Source organism: Lacerta agilis, chromosome 1, assembly GCF_009819535.1.
Source record: "Lacerta agilis isolate rLacAgi1 chromosome 1, rLacAgi1.pri, whole genome shotgun sequence".
Classification (NCBI taxonomy): domain Eukaryota; kingdom Metazoa; phylum Chordata; class Lepidosauria; order Squamata; family Lacertidae; genus Lacerta; species Lacerta agilis.
Window position 1 is genome coordinate 63,466,909 of NC_046312.1, and position 17,834 is coordinate 63,484,742.

Genomic DNA, 17,834 nt, shown 5'->3' on the forward strand with positions numbered 1-17,834 from the left:
TTCTTAATTCATAATGCTATGCATAATAGTCTATAAATTGTTCTTATAATAGGGGACATTAACCGTTGGCTCTCAAGCCATTCACATGATTGGTCTTGTCTAATTCCCAGTTGCCAGAACTATTTTGTTTTCTACCTTCCACCAGTCCCAACATTATAAAAAGGGGTGGAACAGAAGATAGGCTGTTCTTCCAGTCACAGTATGAGGATTTTGGGGTCACCAGGTTCAGAATAGGAGAAAAAACACGACTGCACACAATGGATTTGGATCAAGGTCCCTTTTGCAAATGAAAGGGCTCCTTCCATTCACAGACAGCACTGTGATTTAGTGGAGGCTTCTGTTGGGGGGAAGAAGGAGGGAAGCAATTTTCCGATTTCTCCTTCCCCTAGAGCCTCCAGTGCCACCTCTCACATGGTTCCAGAGGGTTCTCCAACCCTCTAGGGTAGCTTTTCAGAGGGCTGTAGAGGGACAGACATAAGTGACAATTGCCTGCTCCCCCACCCCTTCAGTGAGAATATTCTATGATCAAAGTTTCACTTAAAGAAACTCTGGATCCAGGTCAACACATACTTAAATTAGGAGCTGTAATTGCTGCAATACGTGTTGACCAACACTAATTTGCATGGCTTTAAAAAGGAATGGACAAATTCAAGGTGGATAATTCTGTCAGGCTATTCCAATCCTAGCTAGATGGAAACTCTATATTCAGAGATGATACACCTCTGAGTACCAGATGGTGGGGACAAACTAATGATGCTTTTCCTCATGCCTTGCTTCTAATCTCAGAAGCAGCTAGCCCAGGTGTCTTCAAGCTTTTCATACCCAGGACCCACTTCCAACCCAAACATGCATTTGGGGACCCATTTCTTAACCTTTTACCATCTATTTGCATGGTGGTAGCGCTCCTGTTGTGTGACCCACCTTGGGTCAGGCTGTGACCCACAAGTATGGTCCCGTCCCACCAGTTGAAGACCATTTATGGTAACAAAATGCCGAACCAGACGACCCCTTGGTTTGATCCAGCAGCGTAGTTCTTATGATTGTGGGGTGGTGGGCATATATGACTGCAAGGAGTTGGAGAAAGACCATCCCCAAACATGTTTCAGGCAGCGTTGGTGGAAACAGAGGAAAGATTGTTTAGATGTGATAGCTGTCCACTTTGGAGATGGAGAAATCTTGTATTTACTGCTTGAAATTAACTGCAGTTTCTCTTGAGACAGGTTCAACACTTTGGATCTGGGTCTCAGGAGTGGAATGGAAACTGTGGTCATTGGAGACAGCAGGCATATATACCAGCTAATGTTGCCAGTCATGCATTCTCCCTTCAACATGGAAGTCCCACTCATACCTCAGTCCATGCACATTTGGCTGGAAGTACACATCTTGGAGGACAGCCTGCTATTCTGCCGTATCCATCATCTGCGCCCCTCACTACTGCTGCTCCCGTTGCCCACATCCTAGCCTCACCATGTACCTCAAGACCGATCTTACAGCATCCCACTTACAGTATCTCTCATCACGGTGGCATAGTTCACCAGGTCCCAGTGGGCATAAATCCCCGACTGCTACCTTCCCCAACCATCCACCAGACTCAGTACAAACCAATTTTCCCACCACATTCTTACATTGCATCACCTGCTTACACAGGATTTCCATTGAGTCCAACGAAACTCAGCCAGTATCCATTTATGTGAGAACTCAAGTACGCTGACAGAGCTCAGTGATTTGAGAGGAAAACATGGTATTTAATAAATATTAGCCATGGCACAACAAAAAGATATTTTTTTTAATCATGTTAGACTTGGGTGCAATTTAAACAACCTTGAGCTTTAACTCACTTTTAATGTGTTTTTGCACATTTGGTATAAATTTGTCTTTAGTCATGTTATCTTCTTATAGAGTAACTCCAGACAGGTGACTTATGGGAGCAGAAATCCAGTTTTGCTGCTCCTACTATTTTTTATAAAATTGCCTTCTAACTAGTGCGAGACACGTCTACATTTGGGAAGCCATTGAGTGTACAGATTTAGAGCAACAGATGCACATGTGTCATCAGTATCATGTATGAGTAACTTGTTTGTATTATGTATCTTGGTGTTCAGTGTCGAGTCACTTATCTAAAAAAGGTTGAGCTGTTCTTCACATTGCATGTGTCCTTTGCATGGGCAAAAACAAAGTTGCCTAGAAATTTGCTCTTAAATGTTGGTGTCCTAATAATCTCAGCTGCATTGTAAACTGTTCCCACACATAGTGCCTTAAATATTTGAGGTTGTTAATGTTACTATATTATAAATGTTGAGGACTGCAGCACTTAACATTCAGTTTTGCTGATTATTTCATAGAGTTATGCGCGCTCTCTTTCTTTTTTTATTTGTGTGTGGTATGATTTTAGTATAGGTTGTGATTTCTTTATCTAGGGGACAGCATGTTTTGCTGTAGCTGAATTCTGCTGTCTGATATTTCCCCCCGAATGATCAGCTTCACGGAAAGCATTTTGTAGTTCATAGGAAAAGTTGATTCAGTAGCTGTTGAATAAAAAAATGGTGTTTTATACTGTTCAGTGGAACTGCAATACAATCTAAGTAGTTTATTTTCAAAGTGTTTAAGTCCAACTGGATTTTAATAACCTGTTAGAGGTGCAGTAGGCATGACTTGGCTAGATTATGAAAGAAAAAAGCAAAATGCTCATTGATTCATGCTGTGGTTTCATCTTAGCTTGAGCAAACCATGCAGTATTTAATAAATAGTAGCAGAATATTTACTATTGAAGCTTGAAAAGGTGTGAGTACTTTGTGTGCAATTTTTCATTTATGCATGGGAGAGATTTTAGCCTTTTTACATTCTAGTATTTGTTCTAGCCTTTTTTTGGGGTGGGGGTATTTTCTTATTTAATACATTCCGTCAGGGACAACAAATTACATGCATTTTCCCCTCTAGGAAGTGCATCATTTCTCTCTGTGTGTGTGTGCGTGTGTGTTTTTGTTCTTGTTCAAATAAGATTGCTTTTGCAGCACCAAAGACTTAATCATCCATTTCCTATTAAAAGGTAGCTACTTTTTTCATAGACCTCAAGTGTAGTGATAGGGATGGGTTTTAAAAGGAGGGTATTCAAGTGAGGTTGTGTTTTAGCTTATGAGGCAAGTAATAAATTGTATCATCTATCTTGAATGTATCATAGATAAGCTGCTATATAATGATTGCCACTTCAGATAGCTGTGAAATTAGGTGATTTAACTAGTTCTTACCCTTCTAATTTCTGTATAAGTCTAATGACATGAAATGGAAGTATGGGGTTGATTTTGTTTTTGTTTGCTTTCATGTTTGGAGTGTTGTAACTACTATATTGTAAATGATGGAAGACAATTGCATATGTTATTTTGGGGTGTGTTATTTGCATCAGTATTTTATCTCCATTAACTATCATTGCATATAAATGGGTGTATCCATGTAATTTAATTTGTATGTGTTCATATTGACATTGTGTAGACACTTAAGAAAACTATCTTGGTGGCTTGACTTAACTTTTTTTATATAAACAAAGATTCTGGAATACAGTTATTGCAGCATAGACTGGAATAGGAGTGCAAAGGGTTTCTCTCAAGCACAATCCTAGGCATGTTTACTTAAAAGTAAATCCCACAGAGTTCAGTGGGCCTTATTTCTAGGAAAGTGTGAGGATTGCAGCCTCAGCAGTCTAACAGCTGATAGAGTTTTTCTTTGTTCCTTTAACACAAGCAGTGTTTTATTTAATGAATGTCTAAGTGGAAAAAATGTGCCTGCATTTGATTTACTTTTCAGGACTGAAATACAGCAGTATTAGTTGACAAAAACCAAAACCAGCAGTACATTTTAATGGCTGAATATGAAAATAAACCCTAACCCTTTCTCACAACTCTTAGGCCACAGTCAGATTGCTGCAGCTTTGCATGACAAGGTGGGGCTTTTAAAAAAAAGCGCCCTGTGTCATGTACCAAAAAAATAAAAATAAAAATCACTTCTGAAAGTTGGAAAAGCTTAAAACCCAGCTTTGTGATAATGGCATAGGAGAGTTGCTGTTCAGATGAAAAGAGTGACAAGTCCCATTGAGTGCAGACATGCTCTTGGGCACACTAAAGGAGTATTCTGGGTTTTTCATAAACAGTTTATGTGTTTTATAGAAATACAAATGCATGTCTCTTATCAAATAAAGACAAGAATAACGTGATCTAATTTGAAACCTTTTCAGCATATATTGAAGCAGATGGAATCAACAAAATAATCAAGCAGATTTTGTCATGTTCCTTAATGTTTATGGTTCAGTAAATTCCTCTTTTCTGTTAACTCCTTGGTGTTGAGAATGGCATTTCTTGGTGCTTATCTCCATTGCTGGCAGTGGATGCACCAGGAGCCATGAGCACTCGAAGTTAGCTTACTTTTTCTATAATTATCACCAAATAAAAATAAAAATGTATTCCCTTAATTTACTTGGATCTGTCTTGCTCTGTAGAGTATTTGCTATGTTTTAAGTTGTGTTTGGGATACACAGCTAATGTACTTAATACATTAAACCATGTCAAACATAGAACCGCTTCTAACAGTAATACCCCAAAGGTAACCTCTGGCTCTTAGCATACTGCAATAGAGCAAATATTTTTTACTTTTCAGAAGTGATGAATTAAGTTCTGCCACAATCAACAATAAGTATAATGTGCTACTCAACAACCAGTTCTGCAGTGAGCATTGCAGTGAAGGACTAGATCTGCCCTCTCTCAGGCTATACTCTGCAGTTGCACAGCAAAACAGTTCTGTTAACTGTGGTTGCAGCGGAATAATTTAGCTGTGGGATAACCTACTTATGGTTGCTGTAGCTTTAGGAGGGCTAAGGGTGTCCAGACAAAAAAAATGGTGTAAATCTATGGTCAAAGTAATCCCATATATACATCTTACTTTTCTGATGCCTTTTAAATAAAACACTGCACGATAGCAAAATTGCATACTATTTTTAATTTGGAAATTTAATTTTTATATGAATCCCTTGTATTTGGTTTTTAACTTTAATTCAGGGTGTGTTATTGATCAAATATACTACTGTATTAACTAATTATTTTATTTTTAATTTTCAAATATTCTGTATTTACTGCTAATTTTAACTTGGTTTGTGTTCAGTAAATGCTAAAATCACACTGCAAGCTGTAGAAAGATTTGTTTTAGAACTAATATAGATTTGGTTACTAAGTTTGAACTGTTACAGTTTAACAATTATTTGTAGACTTGTGGCTTTTTTGTTCTTGATTTCTGTGCTACACTAGTTTGCCATGTAGCAATTGCACTGTGCAATATTACAATAAGAGGACTGGGAAAATTTTTATGGATGTAATGTTTCCTACAGTTTGCGATAGTATTTCTCTCTAGTTCTCAGTGATTTAAATGTGACCAAGCCTTCTGTACTTTGTCACAAAAAGCGGGTTTTCCAGGTGACTATTTTGGTGAGTGTCAAAATAAGAATTTATGGTGTATTACTGTCGAGATTCACTTTGAATTAAAATATATATTGCAGCAAATGGAACTTGTCGGCTTTTATTTTTATTAAAGTAGATTGAGATAACTGAAAAGCTTTTCAATCTTTTCCCTAACTCTTAAGGGCTCATTTATATAAATTTCCAGTTTCACAGGATTCAGGCCACCAGCTTTATCTTAGTGACGCGATTTCCTCCAAAATAGTTTGACCGAAGTGGTCTAATCCTTCAAGAACACTTGAGCTTCCATTTTTGGCCAGTCAACAGAAAATGTAACTATTGGAGCACATGGTGGTTTTGAACTTCATTGAAAATTGCAGCTTTTCTGACAAGATGCCAGTGGAATGGTGCCAGTGGAATGGTGATGGTACAAGTTGCCAAATGGTGGGGAAAGCATTTGTCTTAAGGTTGTATTGGGACATGATGCTCCAGTAGATTACCGGTATTATTTATTTCCATTCTCAATGGAATACATGTGATGTATGTTAGAGGAGCAGACAGTCTGATGTGGAATTGATAGAAAAGAATACCTGCTCACGCCAGTCCCATGCAGAGAATCATCGTGCTAAAAACCACAAAGTTTATTCATAAAGCAGTTATACTTTTTTTTGCCAAAGTTGCTAATTTTGATGAAGGATGATGAAAACATCAGAAGTGGGAGAAGGAATAGCCATTTCCTATTTCTATTAAGGCTGCTGTGGATGTTATATATAATTATACCTTGTGGTGCCAACTGCATTTTAGTTCTAGGTAGCTGAAAGCCTACCTCACAAGGGCAATGGTTAGTGAGAAATGGGCAGGCAGTAACAATAGCCTATCCCCGTATAGCATGGAAGCAAAGTGAAACTGCCATGGAATATAATATATAACTAGTTTCCTTAGGGCAAATTCCCTCATCCACAATGACATGGACAGCTGAAGAAAAGACCTCCATGTATCAAGCAACTGATGTGCATAATGTAATCTCTTACCAATCCTTGTGCTATTTCCAGGTAGTAGCAAGTTACTGATCAGAGGTCAGCAAACCTTTTTAGCAGGGAGCTGGTCCACTATCCCTCAGACCTTGTGGGGGGCTGGACCATACTTTGAAGGGAGAAAAAAGAAATTCTTACGCCCCACAAATAACCCAGAGATGCTACCGCTTAGCACAGTACATTACTACTACTATTTTTTTAAAAAAAGAACTTCCTTTTCCCATGTGGAAACAGCAATGCATTGATTATTGGTTGTGGTTTCTCAAATGGGACATTTTCACTAGGCCAACCCAGTGTTCTTTTTTGTTCTTTGTTCCATCCGATCCATCCAATTGTACAGTTTTATGATAAACATCATTTTTTCCTTCCAAGCTCTGTGTATTTTTGAATGATTGTTATTCCCTCCCTTCATCTGTAATGTAATGGTAATAAAAGGATAATCAAGATGAATAAACATTTATTCTGAAAATTCCCCAATATATGTTGCACACAAGATGTTTTTCCTACATAGTTGTTTCCATGAGTTTTACTCCTAGCAGACATATTTTTACAAGTTGGCATGCTGCATTTGAGATCTTTGTATTTTCAGTAGCAGAATCATTGGCATACCAAAGTAATTGCAAAATCCAGCATGTAAGAAATATCACCTGACATTGTACTTTTGCAGCGTGTCATAAAATTTTAAATACATGCTATGGGTATTTGTTGCCTTAATAAAATTTGATAAAAGCATTTAAAATTTCAAGTAATATAAATGCATTCCACCAGGGGGCTCTGCCCGAATGGTCCTGCAAGATTACTATGACAGGAACAAAAAATTTCCTGTTCCTTTTGGAAGTTTCAAGGTATTGTATGGAATCTTGTTTCCCATGAAATATGAAAGAAGCAGCTTAAATTGTTACAATTTTCATTAAAATTTGTTTGCACTTTCTTAAAATACCAATAATGCAGAGCATTTTGCTTCATTTAGCAATATTAGGACTACAGATTTAGGGGGGATATGTTTGTGTGTCAAACAAAACAACGGTAACAGCATTCCAAACCATTAAGACACAACATTGATGACACAGCAACACATCTAAAAGTCATCACAGCAGCTGAGAGGAACAATGCCTGCAGACAAAAAATGAAATGAGTGCAAAATAGTATCTTAAAAGACTACCAACAGAAAATTGAATATATTTTAGCTTCATATTATTTATTTCCTGAGAATGTAGCTGCCAAGCATTCAAGACAGAATTATCTTTTTTTGTTTATTCAGCATTCAGCATTGTGGTTCTTTTTAATGATATCTGCAGCCTTAATTATTGAATAGTCTTGTGGATATTTTGTAGAAAATTTTGTTTTCTAACTTTGCTTTTTTTTTTTTTTGCTACCCACATTCCTTTTCTATTGCTCTTTGTTACATTTTTATCAGGCTTCTTTAAAAGTGTTCTGTTTCTCCCCAGCTTTTTCCTCAATGGGGAAATTTAATAATTGCTTTAACTAAGAATTTGATCAGGGTCATTTTCCCCCAAAGGGAAAAAGTGGACACTAAATAGAGATTATTTGTTTGAAAGTGGTATGACAAGGAGCACAGGTCAAAGGTGATTCCTGCACCCCGCAAGCACTTATCATGGCAACAGCATCCACAACACATAGCTTCCACACTTGCAATAGATAGAGGAAAAGAATGAGTTACCCTGCTGCCACCCCCCTGAGGAAACACACATTCTGTTCAAGTAGAAGAAATGGTAAAGGGAAACGGCATCCAAATGGCAAAGAGCACTATTGGCAGCACTGGGGGTGCACAGAATGGGGTTGCCCACCCCAGCATTTTATTGCCCACTGATTTGCCTACCCTGCCTGAATGATAGAGAATTTGAAATACAGGGTTATATTTTTATTTGATTCAAGTATCAAAATATAAAGGGTGGTATTCAATTAGGTTTTACAGAGAGGAGGTACACTGGAATTAATGCACATTAGGTCCATTAATATCAGTAGGTCTCCTCTGAATAAAAAAATGCATACCACTGACGGTTGTATCGCACAAAATTGTCCCTTCTGTGCACTGGAAATTTGCCTTCCTCTCTCCCTCCTGTACCCTCAAGATCTGTTCTGGGGTTTCACCTGACCCTCTGGACTACATTTGGGGGAGGAGACAGGAGGAAGAGGACATTCTGTTGCACAAATACAGTAAGTCCTTGTGCAAACAGGTTGATTTGTCTGGGCACAGTTTACAAATGTTAGAACATACCTTTAAGATAACATACATTAATAACAGGCTCAATATTCTGCTTTATGAAGTGTAACCCTCCAAAATGGTCATAATCCAGTGACAAAAGGTTCCTTATAAAGCTACTACAGGGCTGCATATTTCATTAATGCAAGATGTTGTCAATTTTTCTTCAGACTCTTTATCTTACAATTTCCCCAAGCATTCTTGTTTCAAAGGTGTCTTCTTGCAGTTTCAATGAAGACTGTATCATGCAAGACAAACACTCTTCTCCCTCTAAATCTATATTATTTGCATGTATATATGTATGCAGTTGGGTTATATATCCTGAGATTCCCCCCAGATAACTCTACCTTCTGCTTCTGAACACCAGCACCCTAAAGAATCTCAAGTTCTTCAAGTGTTCAAATGTGGATACAAAAAGACAATGTAGCATGCTATGGGGTGAAATCAGAGAGCACACATATGGTACTTCCTCACACCAAATGGTACCCACAGCCTTACATGGTACCTGGTAATAATATAGTCAACACAAGTGGGGCCCATGTGGGCAGCAAGATTTAAGCACTCACCGTGCACCATGAAAACTAGGAATATTTACACAAATCGTACACTCTACTCTAGCATTCCCAATGTGCACATGTATCTGCTGTAATCTTTCTTGAGAGAGCACAAACTGGGAACAAACATTGGCATATCAAGCAGTAATAAGTGATAGGTTCATAATAAAAAGAACTTCAAGCAAAGTATTAATGAATCATCCTTGACACCATGACCTCTCCCAAAGAGACAGTCAAGGAGGAGGCCAAGGTGAGAGTGTTCCCATTGGAAGGCAGGAGGAGAGAGCCTGGCCTCACTGATCCATGCCTGGTAACCTCCAAGATCACTATAATGTTTTATTTATGTATGTGGGACTGGCTTTGAGGATGGTACAGAAGCATCTGGGTTGTTCCTAAAAATGAACAAAAAGGAGTATACATTTTGCCCTGTGTGGAGGTCTAAAGAGCAACCCAAATACTGGGTGGGGGCCTGCCCAATCTCTTAATTTTAAACATCATGCCCAAAGTGCAAGATGCACATAAATGATCTAAGTATGTGGGTAGATTCACACAGAAGAATGTGTTTTGTAATGTACCCATACCACTCAGGGCTTTCTTTGTCAAAACCAGAGCCCTTAACTGGGACTGGAAACCTGCTGGGGAACCAGGACTATAGTTTCAATATGCTTCATGTGTCTTGCTGCTGTTAACTGCTTGGCACCCACTATCTGAACCAAGTGCAATTTCCTAGCATTAATAAAGGCAGCACTGTTTATTTGTTTGTTGGTTTGTTTTATTTGCTTAACATTTATATCCTGACCTTTGTCAAAAGACTTCAGGGTGGGTAATAATATTAAAGAATACATAAACCAAACTACAGTATAAAACAAGAGTCATGATTCAGAATTTTTTATCAGCATCACATGTAGAGCACAAAGCATGCATAACTGTGGCTGGATTCTCCTTCAGGAAAAGTGGAGCTGGCATCAGGTTTAGGTGCTACAAAGCACTCACTCCTTCCCACTACGGCTACCTGGATATTCAGAAGTAAGGCCAGGGATAAGAGCACAACAGTAGAAAATCTGAGTCTTCAAGGGTGGTACAAACCTATTGAACTATGTTTACTCCTCACTCAAATGCATCAGCAAGCACCACCTCCAGCTTATGTAGCTTATATTTATTTGCCCCAGCATACCTAGAATTGCATGGAAATTGCATGTGTACATGCATCTTGCACTAGGGACATCTGAATGTGATGATGTGCCCGGGAAATGTGTCTGATGGCCATGCAGAGGTAAAAACATACTCAATAACAATGATTATGGGGAGGGGGGGATATGAAATGGCTATGTAAGGGGAGGACAAATATATTGCCCCACGCACAAACTTTGGTCCATCTCCATCCATGGTCAACTTGGTAACTGTGCCAACTTGACTTTGGACATCCTGGCGCTGTTACTTAAAGTCAGGTAGCTGAAGAATAAACTCTCTGTCATCTGTGACCTGATCATGTAGAGAGTTGTCCTTGAATGTATTACTTTGACCTAGGTGAAATGAATACTTCTCAGCCACAACCATCTAGGTATTTGGATCAGCAACAACGTAAGTTGGGAAGGTGTGGGGTTTTGGCTACTGTCTATGGGTGAGTTTAATCTCCAGCCTGGTTCCAGGGCTGAGTGTTTGTACCATGTGTTGGCAACTGGGACAGAGGGATTCTGATAGGGTATCCCAAAATAGCAGAATCTCAAACTTGGTGTTGAGGACTCCCAGAGTGTTGGTTCTGGGGTACTGCAACATCCATGCCAAAGACCTCTTTGTCTCTAGAGTGACTCTGGACTTCATGGGCACCATGAGAACATAATGGGACAAGCCCCTTTGTTCTACATGCATCAATTGTTTTTTGTTGGGAAGGACGGTGGTGGTCTAAGGGTTAGGTTTTAATTATTTCTTTTTATTTGCAAAATAAATAAATAAGTTATAATCTTTAAAAATCCTGCCTACCTTAAGAGAAGATACCATGGTTCTGAACAGCATAAAATCAATAAAACTGCATTTATGAAACAAGCTTCCTAAGTCCCCTGATATCAGGAAAAGACTGCCATGCCTAGTGCGAAGAGTGGGAAGGTGCGATTCCACTCCGCCTCCATTTTTTTTTAAAGATGTAAGAGAGCGATGCTGGCGCGCATTTGAGGAACCCCTTTTGAACCTCCCTCGGTGGATGGCGTGGCGGTGTGGGTCACGCTGAGGTCCGCCAGCGGCCAGCCCACCCCCCGGGAGCCCCGCTCCAGAAGGAGAGGCGCGCGCGCTGGCCCTGCAAGGGCGCCCGGAGCCCAGAAGAGGTCCCCCTCGCCTTAGGAGCGCCGCCATCTCCGCCCCTCGATAAGCGGGAAGGGGGCGGAGGGTGTCGCTGCTACGTGATTTCTTTGTAGATGAGGCGCCCTCTCTCTGCGCGTTGCAAACCCAACTCCGGCCCCGGAGCGAGGGAAAGAAGCCGTCAGGCACGAGGACCAGCGGGCGGCCGAGCGAGGAGGCCCCCTCGGCGGCGTCTCTTGTTGCCAGGCAGAGGCGTCCCGGCGCCCGCAGCTAGGCGGGGAGGCGGGAAGGGCCCGGCGGCGGCGGCGGCGGCGACGGGCGGTTCCATGAGGCGTCTCCGCAGCCTTTGCACCTGCTGCTGCTGCTGCTGCTGTCAGGTGGCGTCGGCGGGAGCTCGCGACCTGTCTTGCGCCTCGATGGGCAGCCGCGGGCTCTGAGGGGCGCCGGACCCTCGACGGGGATGTGCCATCTGAGCCGCCCCACAAATGGCTCTTGGCGACGAGGCGGCGGTGGCGTCTGCTGCTGCTGCTGCTGCTTCCACCAGCACCAGCACCCTGAGGTGTGAGCTTCCCGTGCGCCTGCGGGGACTCTTTGCAGCAGGCATCTCGCGGGCTTGGGCTACCAGCGTTGGCCTCAGGCTGCTGCTGCTGTTGCCGCTGCCGCCACCGCTGCCGCCATGCCCTGATAGGAGAAGCGCCGAGGCAGCCGCGGCCACCAAAGGGCCCCTTTTCAAGGCTGCCATGCTCCTTGGGGTGCTCTTAGTCCTTTGCCAACGGGTCCAGGCGGAGCAAGGTAAGCGGCGCGCCTTCAGATCCGGGCGAGGTGCGGGGCGGAGGGGTGGGGAGAGGGAGGCTGAGCAGGAATTGCTTAATGAAGAACGGGGGGGGGGGTGAGCTAGGGGGGGGGCTTCGTTACAGCTGCAGCCATTGTGTTATCGGCGATCTCGTTCCGAATAATAAAAATAATACTCTTCTGGGATGTGCTCGAGGAGGGGAAGCTCGCGCCTGGTTTCTGGTGCCTTGGAATGGAAAGGAGGGAGGCTGCACAGAAGAAGGGGCCATCCTCCCCCCCCCGTCTCTCCTCTCCCCACAAATTTAAACAAAAGTTAACAGTCTTCTGCATAACAGCTGCACTTCACTGCAATGCCTCAGTGTTGTTTCGGTGGCCATGGGATTCGCATTTGATTTTTTTTTTCCAAGAGGGCGCCTGGAGGCTTGTAAATATTTTAGCACAGAATAATTCCGAGGCGCTGCCCACCCTCCTCCCGCCGTCGTTTTCTGTGGCTGGTGAAGTGTGTCAGATAACAAACGAGGAGGGTTTCTGAGCCTGTGTTTTCAAAGTGGCCTACAGTGTTGGAACGAGTGCTCTGCTGCCTCTTCTTGACTAGCATCTCCCTCCCCCTCGCCAAAAAAATCAGCTGTTTTACATTGCAGAGAAAAGGAGCTGTTGTTACCCCAAACAATTACTTTTTGGAAGGGGGGGGAAGAGATGTGTCAGAGCTGATAAGAGTACAAAAATTATCTCCAGCATAACATTTCTTACACTTGGTATCTTGGGGATTTTGGGGGGGGGCACTCATTTCCCTGCCATTTTCCGTTTAGAAAGTAGTAGCAGCTTACAGGGTGACATCAAACTTAACAATGCTGTACTGTATATTTTTGTGAACAAGGAATGGTAGTATGAATCTGTGTAGACATAATTGTATGAGGATGGAGTTCATGGGATTTCTTTCCTGCAGGATTTGGGTCTTCTCTAGCTGAGCCATGATGCTTTGGTTATGACTGCAACCCTCAGACTGTTTCCTTTGAGGTATAATCAGTGGAGTTATGAACTATATAAAGCCCATTTTTGGAGCATGCAGTTTTGGAATTCCCTTCAGTTTCGGAAGCAGCTTGACATGTGGCTTAGCAGGAATGCTATGAAGAAGTCTAAAGTGTCTAGGTCTAGTCTTACATACCTTTGGATTCTGGCCGTTGTGTTTAGTATTTATTTAGTAGTAATAATTTATTTCTCCGTAGGGTTGAGTGACAGAAATTTCTTACTCAAATAGTCTTGAACTTATGTAGGGTCTGGGAGGATTTCTCTGCACGTCAAACTGACAGCTCTCCCCCTGCCCCAAATACCACTAGTATAATTGACTGTGAGCTTTTCTGGTAGGTTATGACTTGAATTCTTATATGGGGTGCAATCCTGAGAAAACTACACCTGTTTGGATTTCACTAGCATTATTGCAACTTTAAGTGGTTTGGTGTGCACTTAAGTCCCATTCAAATAAGTGTGTCTTAAGTTGTTACGAACTATTTCTTTTGCTTAATTCCCATTTAATTTTCTTTCAGTTGGACTGATTGAATGTGCTTATTAGTTAACTTCTAACATTTTTTAATGGAGAAAATACCTTGTACAATTGGCAAGTAGTGTTAAATGTACTGGCCCTAATTTGGATCTAAGTGCTAGTTGGAAGTTCCCTTCAACGGATGTGTGTGAGAATAACAGGCTTATGATACAGCAAAGAAATCCATTTAGCGGAGTTCCTTTGGTTCGTAGATTTCCCTTGCTGAACTGGAGTTAATACAAACTTGTTTATGTGTAATATGCCTTTTATATGTTAGCAGTGCTTTTTTTCTTAAAAAATGTTTAGGGGTACTCTCATTTTCCTACTCATATTGAAATACTTCCCCTCAATGAGGCCAAACTTAGATTCACAAAATGTTTAGGGGTATGTGTACCCCTGCACCCCCCCCCCAGAAAAAAGCACTGCATATTAGCACCTGTCAACAGTTCTTAATTGTGGCCAGTATCCCATACCAATGAAAAGCAGACATAAAGCAGCTTACATGGAGCTGCCAGTCAGTTTCCCACTAGAGCATTATCTTCTTACCTTTAATAATATAACAGAATAATGTGTCCTTTAGCCATTTTTTTGCATCTGATTTTGTATTAGGGTACAGTATGTTGTAACGTAGAATGCAGGTTTCAATTGTAAGTGTTCAGACTCTTCTAACTTTGTGGTTAGATGTTTTAGCCAATCTGGCAAGGTCCCCCCCCCCTGCCCTAACTGATAGTTCTGAAACTTTTAGTTCTAATGTGAGAAGAGGTTTGGGTTAGGGGAACAGATTGATCTTGTGATAGAAAATGTGAGTTGCTTTCCTGTCCTGCATGTACAGTGTCTTCCCATGACTTCCAGTCATAATAATCAACAATGACAGTGCATGTGTGATGTGTGATGTGATGTTAGTAGGAATTCCCCAAACATTGCTTGTTTCTTTTATTTCTGAGTCATGTAGCAGGTTTTTTAAAAGGTGCAAACTGTAGTGTAATATTCCTAAAGATGAATGAAAAGGTTAGTAATACACTGCAATAGACACTCTGGTTGGACAGCATTTCTTTATGCAAGTGGAACAGATTTTCATTTGTCTGGTGATGTGGAAACTTGCTACCAATGTTTTGCTACCAATCATTGTTTGATATGAACAGTACAAAATAGTTTTATAACATGTACAGTGAATGAACAGAAAAATAAGATGAATGTTTTACAAGTGGGAAAAAAACCCTAACAAAGAGTATTTTTTCCACATAAGCATATTACTGTTACCAGGAAAGTAGAAGTTGCTAATGCAAAATTTTTGAAAGCAGGATAAAATGGTGAAGTATCCTTGAGAAAAGCTCATTATCAAATAGTGGTTCTTTGTTTAGAAATGAACAAAAAGAACTGGATTGTTTCAAGTTGCATAGCACTGAAGTGCTGAAAAGCCAGTTTAAAAGAAGCCATTGCAAACCTGTCTCATCTTTTCTTTCAATTTCTGTTTAATCTGATGACTTATAGAACTAGGTGGATGCATTGCTAGTAAGACTTTATTTTACAAGAGTCACGTCTACTTGGAACAGAGAAATAAGTGAATATTGATTGCATGCAATTGTGGCATGTGGTTAAAAACAACAGCAACCCTGTGGTCCTTAAAACTGGTGCAGCAGAATTCCACAAAGTTCTTGTTCCTCTTCAGTTCACTGTGTTTTGGTTCAGGAAGATATGTGGCTCAGTGGCATCTGCTTTGCATGCAAAGGACCCAATTTTAACTATATTTCTGTCATCAGCAATAAATTACTATGGGAAAAACAAGTTTATTGACTTTTATAAAATGTAAGATTTATGGTGTAGCAAAATAATATGGTGTAGCAAAATAATAAATTTTTCAATTTCCATTGAAATGTAATATGGTACCTTTTGTCAATGATACCTGAGCTGGAAAATCACATTTATGTAAGCTTCAGCTCTAAAGCCCAGTGGGATTTACTCATTAGTTCATAAATCTCGGCTAGAAAAGAATTAACCGTGAATTAAAAATGGATTTTCATGCAGGAACCCAAGTCCAAACTACACGTGACACAGAAAGATGAGCAAAAGACTCTGGTAGCCTATTTACCTTTTGAAAAGCAACTTCAGGAGGGGACAATATGGATGAGAGAAGTGAAGGGTATATCTGTAAGAATCATTCCTGCTGCTTTGCATACAAGTTGCCTACATTTGAAAGTATGTATTTGGAACTCTGTAGGAGGAAAAGCAGCTTGAGAAAGTTGAATTTAGAGCAGACAAGTGGCAGTGTGTGCTTAATCTTTTTGATTTCCAAATTGCTTTATACTAAAGCTGTGTTTTCCTTAAAAGAAGGAGCCATTGCTGTTTTGTTACCTGTAGGAAATCACAACTTTGGTTGGTCTTGGTATTTAACCATTGTTTCTTATTAATAAGGCTCATTTCCTTACCATAGAGGCCAAATAAATGCCTGTTTTGTTTTGGGTTTTTTTTTTTTGGTATTCCTACCCAGCAAACACTTCCACACCCTATTTTTAGCAGGAGATAATCAGTGGACTGTGTGTGCATAGAAAGCCCCGAAACCTTTATTAATATGCTGTACCCAGGGTATCCTGACATATTTTTTGTCTTACAAGTCTTTGTAGATGATAATTTTCAGCATAACCTGAACTGTGTTCCTTAAAGTATCCTCTGCAGCTGCCATTCAAAATAATCACACCACAAATACTGCAGCATTTAAATTAGCCGCGCGTGGATACTATAACAGCACCACTGCATTGGGTTCAAGAACTAACTCATGGGAAATGAGCCTGGTACCACATTACACTCACTGAGGAAACAGCACTTCCATATGAGAATTCTGCCTTTCTCTTATCAACAGGTAGACAAAGCTAGAGGTTATAGAAAAGACACACACAAAGGGAAGGGGGAGTCCCTAAGTAGCTGCCTTGTCTCTCCGTTTTTATTTATTTATTATTTTGCCTCTCTTCAGAGTGGTTTATTTCCCCTAGCAGTTGGGAGAAGCAACAGAGAAAACGAGCCACTCTGAGGAGAAGTAAAGCCACTTCAGAAATGAGAGAAATTATTAAAGGAGAGGCAGTTAGGTTTGGCTCCTTTCTGCTCCAGAGTGAGCAGGAAAACGTCATATCAGAAAAGTTGCAATCACATAGAACAGTCTTCCCCAACGTGGCACCCTCCAGATATTTTGGGCTACAACTCTCACGGACCTTAGCCAGCAAAAGGGTGGAATGGGACTGAAGGGAGCTGTAGTCTGGATGGCCCAGGTTGAGAGAGGCTGTGTTAACTCAACACTGACTGTACAACATTTATAGGTGCCCGTTTTGGAAGTGATGAGGAATAATTTGCACTATATGTTTTCGCTTTTGAATGGATAGTTCAGTAGAGAGATGGAAGTTGCTGGCCTGTTCGTTGTGAACTTGCATCCACATAGTATCATCCTCATCAACAAGTCATCCCTTTTCCAGTCCTCACCCCCAGTTTAATCTGGATTTGCCATTTACATGTTCTGCTTTTTAAAACCTACTGGATATTTTGTGGAAACCCAGATTAAATGAGGAGATAAAATGGGACAGTGTTTTGATGAGTTCTGTGGATACTATTACAAAATGTCCATGCATGAGCAGCACCGACTTAATAATTAGCTGCCAAATGGAAGTAACCAGAAGACATAGGGAGCTCACCAGATTAGACAAGGTCAACTCACAATCATGGAGTTGGAAGGAACCTCAAATGTTATTTCATTAATAGGATTTTCCTTATAATTGGCTCACCTTCAGTATGAATGTACATCTGGATAGAAACCTTGTCTGGACTTCCTTTACCCAAAGTCATTGCTTCACCTTTTGCCCTGGTCCTTTTAACCTTCTACATCTACTTTGTTATTCTTTGGCTCACATCCAGAGCGCATTGTCCCCCCTCCCCTCTTATCTGAATTCGAAACAGCTTTCATGGGTGAAAGATCTGACT

The 17,834-nt window shown here is 40.8% G+C and overlaps 2 protein-coding genes across 12 annotated transcripts in view; both read left to right on the forward strand.

The window, feature by feature from the left end:
- Nucleotides 1-5,540, forward strand: part of HIPK3 (homeodomain interacting protein kinase 3) — a 73,737-nt gene extending 68,197 nt beyond the window's left edge. For all 5 annotated transcript variants that reach the window (XM_033151723.1, XM_033151748.1, XM_033151757.1 and 2 more), the window contains one exon: nucleotides 1,221-5,540. In XM_033151723.1, coding sequence (XP_033007614.1) covers nucleotides 1,221-1,694 — 474 coding nt within the window. In that variant the 3' untranslated portion in view covers nucleotides 1,695-5,540. The remainder of the gene's footprint in view (nucleotides 1-1,220) is intronic.
- Nucleotides 5,541-11,642: 6,102 nt separating this feature from the next.
- KIAA1549L (KIAA1549 like) overlaps nucleotides 11,643-17,834 on the forward strand; it is a 138,935-nt gene continuing 132,743 nt past the window's right edge. For 4 of the 7 annotated variants that reach the window (XM_033151771.1, XM_033151781.1, XM_033151789.1 and 1 more), the window contains exon 1: nucleotides 11,647-12,331. In XM_033151771.1, coding sequence (XP_033007662.1) covers nucleotides 12,025-12,331 — 307 coding nt within the window. In that variant the 5' untranslated portion in view covers nucleotides 11,647-12,024. Of the gene's footprint in view, nucleotides 12,332-17,834 lie in introns of all 7 variants that reach the window. The other 3 variants (XM_033151799.1, XM_033151824.1, XM_033151814.1) reach the window with 3 other exon arrangements.